This window comes from Poecile atricapillus, chromosome 2 (genome assembly GCF_030490865.1).
Source record: "Poecile atricapillus isolate bPoeAtr1 chromosome 2, bPoeAtr1.hap1, whole genome shotgun sequence".
Taxonomy (NCBI): Eukaryota; Metazoa; Chordata; class Aves; order Passeriformes; family Paridae; genus Poecile; species Poecile atricapillus.
This window is the reverse complement of record NC_081250.1, coordinates 18780665-18789260: the sequence shown is the minus strand read 5'-3', so window position 1 is coordinate 18789260 and position 8596 is coordinate 18780665. Positions and strand designations below refer to the sequence as shown.

Below are 8596 nucleotides of genomic sequence, written 5' to 3'. Positions count from 1 at the left end.
CTTACGGCCTCTCATTTCACTTTCTGTGTTGTATTTACTGCTTTGCTATTTCCTCCAGCCAGCATGAGGGGCTGGACCATAAATTGTACTGCTGGCCGGGCAAATATTTTAGTTGCTTTGCAAGTTTCTAAGGGGCATGTTCAGACCACAACTTAAGTATGACATTAGTGGATAACAGTAACCTTATTTAAGACCTCTGGGTGAAACAAAAAGGCTTCCCAATTGCAAAGAGTGACTGTACAAGTAAGAAGACACCCTTTTACCAAAAATAGAATTCCACATTTATTTACTGGTTTCAAATGAGGCAGCTTTTCCCAGCGCTGGGGTCACAGGCGGACCCCAGTCTTTTGCAAACCGGAGAAAAAGGAGTAAGTGCAACTGCTCTTCAAAAAAGACACCCCTGCACCCGAAAACAAAGCTCCCGAAAAGTAGACTGCTGCCACATTGAATTATAGTGAACCCTTACTGTGCAACCATGTAACTTAACAAAGTTTAACTGAATTAACAGTTAGACTTCCATTTTCAAAATCTAGTGCATAAATTTAATGGCTCATTCTAATATTTATTATTCAACCTTTTGACATTTATTTGCAGCAGTTGAATTGAGGTACTGGTGCATTATTAGCATTTAAACAGTAAAGTGTTCCAGCTCTACCATAATAACTGAGTTTAACTTGAGTCTTTAGCCTGAAGTACTCTGTGGAATGTAACATAATAAAAAAAACAAAAACAAAAACAAGAACAATGCAACAGAACAAACAAACAAAAAAGCCCAAACCAACAACAACCAAAAAAAAAATCCCACCAAGACCCCAAAATAAGGAAAAAAAACCCCACTGTTGAAACGGTAAATAAAATAGTAATCCGGTATCTGTCTTCACGATGTGATAAAACAGGATTCCAAAAGTGTATAGCATTAATGGGTTTGTACAAACCATGCTGCAGAGTTAAAAAAAAAAAAAAAAAAAAAGGTAAGAAAGTTAAAGGTGGTTCAAGAAAATATTTTCCAAACTACTTTATTAATTAAATTTCCTGAATTTGTGGCTAGGTGGAAGAGGTATTGCAGAACCGCCCAGCTGCCATTTCCATACAGGATGGGCCTTGTGAGGTGGTTGGGAATCCTTAGTGGTGTTTAAGGAATAAGCTGGCAACAAATCCCCATCATTGCCAATAATTAGTGATGGTGGACAGGGAAAATTTGCCATGAAATTAAATGGCCTTTTCACTGCTGATGCTACATTGCTGGCTACCCTTTTGCGTCTATTGTTAACTGTAAAATCATCCAGTGTTCCTTCATGTGTCTCGATTTTACCTGTAGGACGTGGGCTTCGAGCTGATTTCAAATTTGGTTTGACTGGAGGAGTCTGCAGTACAGGTCGTTTTCCCAAAACCAGGGTCCTGTAATTTTTTCTCACCCTTGCTCCAAATTTATACTCCCCATCCTCAGGTTTTGGAGTACCTAAAGTGCATGAGAGGACCTGACTCTGAGTCAGTGGGTTTAAGGAAGTGGTTTCTTTCTCAGTGCATGCAGAATCTTCCTTGGCTGTTAATAAAGCGTCCTGGTTATTACTCTCAGTCACACCGTAAAACTCATCCTTAGTATCATTGCACTCACACTTTAGCTTATGTGTTGTAAGATCAGGCTCATACTCGTCGTTCGCACTGCTGTCCTCTATTTTGATTTTAATGCTGTGCAGGAATGGCAATGCCTTATTGCCTGTATCAGTGCACTGGAGCTCAGCTGCTGCTGCTGCCCCTGGAGAAGCAGCATCCTCCGCAGGATCAGTTTGTAAAGAGGGCAAATCCGTGGCAAATTCAATACAATGAGGGATTTTGGAATCTTTCTCTGAATTTGCTGCCGCTGATGAAGAATCATTATTTAAGAACCTAGCAGCTATTGTATTGTTATCTGCACGGTGTGTAGTAGTTGCTTGAAGGCATTTCCTTGCCTCTCTGAGTATTCTTTGTTGTGGAAATGCATTGTTTGTCTTTGGGCTAGGTGAAGAGGCCCCCTTTGCAACACAGTTAATTGTTAGGTCAGTACTCTTGGCATTATTGGAAAATTCAGAGTGTGGGAATGTGAGTTCGGATACCCTATCATCTCTTATCTCCGCGAAGCAGCTCCCCAGGCCGCCGGAGCAGCGCAGCGCCGGGGCGGCGGGAGCCCAGCCGGGGCAGCCCCACTCCTCCGGCAGCTCCGGTTTGACTCCGCCGGGAGCGCCGCGGAGGGCGGGCAGCCCGCCGGGCTCCGCCGGGGCCGGGGGCCGGGAGGCGGCGGCGGCCGCCAGATGGTACAAGAAGTTGGCGTGGACCACGCCGGGCGGGCTGCAAAAGCTGGTGCGCCTGAAGCGGATGCTCTGCACCGAAACCTGGCTGGAGACCGAGCTGGAGTCGGAGTCCGAGGTGCTGTCCTCCTCCTCCTCCTCTTCCTCCTCCTCTTCCTCCTCCTCCTCCTCCTCCTCCTCCGAGCTGCCCTCGCTGGAGTCCGAGGCGCCGCTGCCCTCCTCGTCCTCCTCCTCCTCGTCCTCCTCCTCCGAGCTGCCCTCGCTGGAGCTGGAGAGGCTGGAGCCGCAGTCCGAGTCGTGGGCGGCGCGGCCCGAGCAGCAGCTGGACTCGGAGTCGCTGCTGCCGCTCTCGGGGAAGGCGGGCGGCCCGAAGCCGCGGGGCAGAGGCAGCGGCAGCCGCGGGGCGCCGCGGGGCCGGCAGGGCCGGGGCAGGGCCAGGGGCCGGCGGGCGCCGCCGGGGGGGCCCAGCGTGACGGCGGCGGAGGCCGCCCCGTGGCGGCGGCGGCGGCAGCGGGCGGGCAGGGGCGGGGGACCGGCGGTCGGGAGCCGGGGCCGAGCCGCGGCGGCGAGCGGGCGGCGGGAGCGCAGGGGCACGCAGCCGCCCACCGCCGGCGCCGTTTCATAGTTTACGGGGGATTTGCAAGGCGCCCGAGCGATTTCTGGGTAGCTGTGGCCAGTGTATTTACTAAAAATGTGAGGTAGATGAGCGGCCGGTAGCAAGGCTGTGTCCCCCGGGCGCAGAGCTTTCCTCCGGACAGGCAGCAGCGGCCGAGGAGAGTCGCTCAGACCCAGCCAAAGTTTGTTCTCCTTCCAGAAGCCGGAGAAGGGGTCGGCGGGAGCGAGCTCCGGCCGGAGATCGGTGGCAGACAGCGCCCGGCTTAGTTTCCTCCGTTTCGTTTTAAGAACCCGTTCGGTTTTGCAGGATGTGTATAGGGCTTCCACGTCCTCTCTGGAGATCAGGGTGCATTTGGCGGCGTGGAAAGCGATGGAGTTGATGGCTTTGAGTTTCCTCAACTCCTCCAAGTCGCAGTGATGTTTTTTTACTTTTAAATGATCCATTCGCTTGTGCACGGTAGTTCGCGGGATGTTTTTGAGCAGGTCTGTAAAAACCTGGGAGAGTGCAAACATTTGCTTTCCTTTAATGATGAGGTAGCCGAGCCTCACGCCATCCACCTCTTCAAAACCCGACTTCAGGTCTCCCATTTCGTGAATTAAATTATTCCCAGCATTTGCAGAGAGAGGGAGAGATGATGAAAAAAAAAAAAAAAGAAAAAAGAAAAAAAAAAGAAAAAGCCACACACACACAATCCTCAGCCAGATGCTGTATTTGTCTCAAGGCATCCTGCTAATAAAATATAACAAAGGCTGTTATTCCTGGTGAATGAAGTGCCAAACTTTAGACAAAATTTTAAAAAATAAATTAAAAAATACCGTGAGACTACAATCAATATATAATCTTAAAAATCAGGTTTGCCAAAGTGTTTCTCTAAGTTGCTGTTGAAGATCAGTACCTGTTCCCTTTCATTCCCTGCTTTTCCATTGGAAACTATGATAATGGAATGTGAAGGGAGGAAGAGAAAAGAAATGCAGCTGCTATTCCCGCCGCTGCTTTAGCTACAAATAAAATGACAGAGTGAAGTGAGCTCGTCCGGAGACACCTTCATCAATTAATTCCCCTAAAGCCAACGCTGATTGGACACTCCTGACAGGTGATGCAATAAAAATTGATATTCCACCCCTTCCCCCAAAAAATCTCCCACTAATTAGCATACCCTTATACTGCCACCTCCCCTCCCAAAGTAAATAATACAGTTAGTATATAAATCTTTCTATTAAACAATCCAAGCTCAAACACACTCAGCCCTCTCAGACTTCCTCGTCGCTAGCTTCGGAGGAAGGATTTGTATGCCTTTTCCCCCTATCGTTTCGTATATTTTCAGCCTGTTTTGGACAAACGTTGCTCTTTTGTGCATGCCGTGAATTTAAAGGACATAAGTCTGATCGTAGCGATGGAAAATCCTTCGGTAATGTAGCCGCTTTAAAACAGCGTTTTATTCTGCATTGTGTGGAAAATGAAGCTTAGCGAAAACGTGCAGAACAGCCTGGTATTTCCCCTTCTGAGGCTCCAAAGTTAAATGTTCGGTTGTTAACGAGAGGGAGTACTTACATTTTCGAGTTTCTCTTGATTTTCCTCTTCTGCTTAATTAGCTTTTTATAGCCGGGTACTAAGGTTATTTTTGCTGTCTGAATATCACGGGTTCCCGCACCGTGATACTATAACACTTTTAACTGAAATTCTGCCTGTAATATTGCAGGAGGGGGGAGGAGGACGTGAGCTCACGTCAGACCCATAACAAAGCATAGATAAGCCAGAAATGTATACACTTTTCGCGATTAACCGTGCTGGATCACGAGCTGGAATGTCCTATAGTCCCAGAGCCCACGTCAGGATTCCTGTGTGCTGATTGCTTCCAGCAGAGAGAGAGAGGAGAATGTAAAATATCCAAGGTGCTTCCAGGAGCCTTTACGTAATAACAAAAAAGTGCTGGAATACACAATGTACGATATTGCATCGGGCTAGGATGCTTCTGGCTCGCAGTTTGCATATTGCGCTCGGAGTAGCCCTGCCGAAGCTTTTTGATGCTCCATTTATAGCAGTCCCTTAAAATCAATTTGAAGAAGCAGCATGAAGGTTTAACCTCTTCTTAGGAACGTTAAATTATTCGAGTGTCAAGAACGAGGATTTCACAAATGTTGCGATAGCTGCATGCCTCTCCCTTGTCACGTTAAAGTGATGCTTGCGGTTTGCACGTTAGGCGCTGCGAAAAAAAAAATCACCAATCTCTGCCGTGCATCCAGTGTTCCGCTGGATACAAACACCAGCACTTTTATGTATCACTGCACATCCAGAATTAGACACATCCGCGAGATTAATGAGACATCTCATACTGCTGTGACTTGGCAAAAAAATCGGTAGAGGGAAAAAAAAAAAAAAATCTTCAATCCCAAACGTCAATATCCACTCCGCGTGTTGGCAATATGGTGCGTGGAGTTCGTGTTACCCCGTCAGGTACAGCTAAAAGAAAGCGCATAATCACTCTGTGAAAACGCCGTTTTGCATGCCAAGGCGAAATGCAGGCAAGCCCCCAATTTCACAGGAATTCGAGAGAGAAGTGGGAATTTGGAGAAGTGCATCCGGGAATGGAGGAAGTCTATTCAAGGGAGCCTCTAACTCCGAGAGCTGAGATTTGAAAAGTCAGCCCTGGACTACTGTTGCTCTCCGCGCAGATGTAATCGCCGCTGTTCAACTTAATCCATGTGTGTGCGAACCGCGATGCCTAGTTCTTCCTCTGAAACCTGGGGATAGTATTCCCATCCGAGAAAGCAGAGCTACAGCAAATTACATTTTGTCCTTCGAATTAGAAAAGGATCATTGAGTGGATCTCGTGATATTTCAGCCTTTAAACGTAACCGAGAGGCAGCAGTGAACAATGCCTCGGCACAGCTCAGACCATCCGCGGAGTTCTCCTTCCTTCCCTCTCCTCGCATCTGGATCCCCCAGCCTTGCCTTTCTCCTGCTCGCTCGTATGAGAGGCAAAAAAAGCAAAGTTTCAAGAGAAAACAGCTGCTGGCGTTAAAAAGAAATCATCGCGGTCTTTCTAGAGCTAGAGACAATAAGGTCGTTTAAAAATTCCTCCTGATGTACTTATATGCTGCGAACACCCCCACCCCCTCCCTACTGCTCTCCTCCCCCTGCTTTAAGGTTAAGGCTATGGAGTCAACAGTAAAGGAACAGTAAACTCCGAGAAAGCTGCTCAGAAGACATTACCCAAAACTCCGATGGGCTGAAAAGTCCTTTATTTGTCAGGTAGTTCAGCTGGGGAGGATTCCCGTGTAAATCCACGCGTGCGTTTGCACGCAGGGAGCCACGGGCACCCATACCCGCACCCACTCACTGCCGGTGATAGCCTGGCAGTGGGATTCGGCAACTATTTTAAAAATGTCATTTATTTATTTATTTATTTATTTATTTAAAAAAAAATCCAGCACTACCAAATGTTTAAAACTAGTGACGGCTTTTCGGCAAATCTCGGGTTCCCAAAAGGTGCGGCCATGAGCACTGGGGTCGAGGCAGCTCCAGATGTCGGCAGGGAGAAGCCCAGGAGAAGTCTTGGGAAATGTCAGGAGCCCAACCTACACATCCCCACCGTATACTTACACTTTCGGTTGCATATCTTTCTCTGCATCTCACACAAGAGAGCTTTGTTTCTTTATTTCTCCATCATTTGGTTTGGATCTTTTTGTGTGCATGTGTGTGTGCATGTGTGTGTCTGTGTGCATGTCTGTGTGTGTGTCTGTGTGTGTGTGTCTGTGTGTGAGTGTGTGCTTTCCCTTGGCCATCAGCACATGTTGTGTATCCGGGGTCGTCTTCAAACAGGCTGGGGGAGATCCTGACAAACAGCCGTCAGAGGCCCCTTGCACACGCACACGCACATTAAAGGCAGGGGACTTGAAAATGGATTTGCACGCACACAGGGGATTGCAATCAATAGCCACCAACATTTACGGCTTAGATTGTTAATGTGAATGCTGGTCAAAAGAATGAAAATGAAAAATTAAAGGTGTCTGGTGTCAATTACATGAAAAGTTATGCCGTAATTTACTTACTGGGATGTATGCCTGCATGTTCGTGTGTCCATGTGCATGTGTGTGCAGACCCAGATGTACATGTAGCTATCTCTCAAAAGCAAGGGAGATTCTTTGTTAATTTTGTGGACTGTGTCACCCTTGCTGGTGATCAAAGATGAACATGATTAAAGGAATGGATGTTTGACTCACATTTCTTAAGATAAGGATGCTCAGAGATGCCCGGTTTTGCCAAACACATACACATGCAACTACAGAGAGTTGTGTGTATGGACGCACACACACACAGAGGCGATCAATCAAATGTGCTCCTTTTCACATTGAGTAGCATGCAATCTGCAATCTACACTCTATAGCCAGTAGTATTTCAGTCTTACAACTGTCTGGCCGAAGGATAAACCTCATTAGGAAAGAAAGAGCAAAATAATATTCGCAATACTTCACTGTAGACCTATTCCCATTTGTTGAAAATCATACACTTTTATTTTTGTAAACGTGTGTTAAAATATATATGCTCACAGGGTACAGCTTAGCCATGTCATTCCAGAAAGAAAACGTGTGTAACATTTAAAATACTCCTTTTACGTGATGTTTTGATTTATTTTCATAGTATGATTATGTTTAAATACCAGTGCAATTTAGCCTGACCTCTTCCTTCTGCAATGTAGTAATGCACACACCATTTACAGTCTTTTAAACGTTTCACTGGGAAATGCAACAGCAATGTCCACCACCGGTTGTACTAATGGGGAGAATTCTGAAAATCTTCAGGAAAACCTAAGGGTCATATGCGTTTTCACACTAGGATTGCCACATTATTAGAGTATTATTATTATTTATTATTATTTGTTAATGCTGGACTATGTCTTCAGGGATTGACAAGTATTAAATAAACCTTTTGCTTTCATGATGCTGCGCAGAAATACATATTTCACATGAGAACTTGATTTCTAATACTACACCCTGCTTCTAGTTACTGTTGGGCATATTTTGCTCAAGGAGGACACAGACAGAAAGCAGCTAGAGGCTATCACAAAGAGTCCAGTAACGTAAATATAACAGGGTCAAAGAATAGTATAATAGGATCCTTCTGCTATTTTAAAGTCAGCCAAATGTGACTCTAGAAACTAAAATTTGCCATATATTCTAGTCAGACGACGTATCAGAATGTATAACTAAATCTCCTAAATGTGTGGGACAAAGAAATACCACCCATCAGTCTGGGGAAAAAAAAAAATCATAATCTGGCTAACACTCTTATGCCTAGAAGTTTCGGGGTTGTTTTTTCCTTTTTTTTTCCTTTCCTCCCCCCCTTTTTTTTTCCCCCTCCTTTCTTCCTTTTTTTTTTTTTCTCTCTTTTTTTTTTTTTTTCTTTTTGTAAACAGAGATGCAATGCAGAGTTCTACTAAGTGCTTTTTAAGTTTGTGAGTTTTTTTGTTTTTTTTTTTTTTTTCATGGGGGCTGGAGTATTTCTTGCACACTAGAATTTGATGCAATTTATAATCACTATGGGCTAAGACTATTTCTTGAATTTAATACTCATGGTAGTTTTAAAATACTTTTTAGCAGGAGTTTCTGGACACATACTACATGCCATGTTGTTTACTGACCCATAATCAAAATGCAGTGACCTTCTACCCTTTTTTTGCCCCTTGACCCATGCT

General features: G+C 45.6%; 1 protein-coding gene across 1 annotated transcript; it reads right to left on the bottom strand.

Annotated features, from left to right (window-relative positions):
• Positions 1-957: 957 nt before the first annotated feature.
• Positions 958-8259, bottom strand: SKIDA1 (SKI/DACH domain containing 1). Its single transcript, XM_058833431.1, has one exon. It carries the CDS (start codon positions 3486-3488, stop codon positions 1020-1022), a length of 2469 nt encoding a protein of 822 aa, XP_058689414.1. The 5' UTR covers positions 3489-8259; the 3' UTR covers positions 958-1019.
• Positions 8260-8596: the final 337 nt, after the last annotated feature.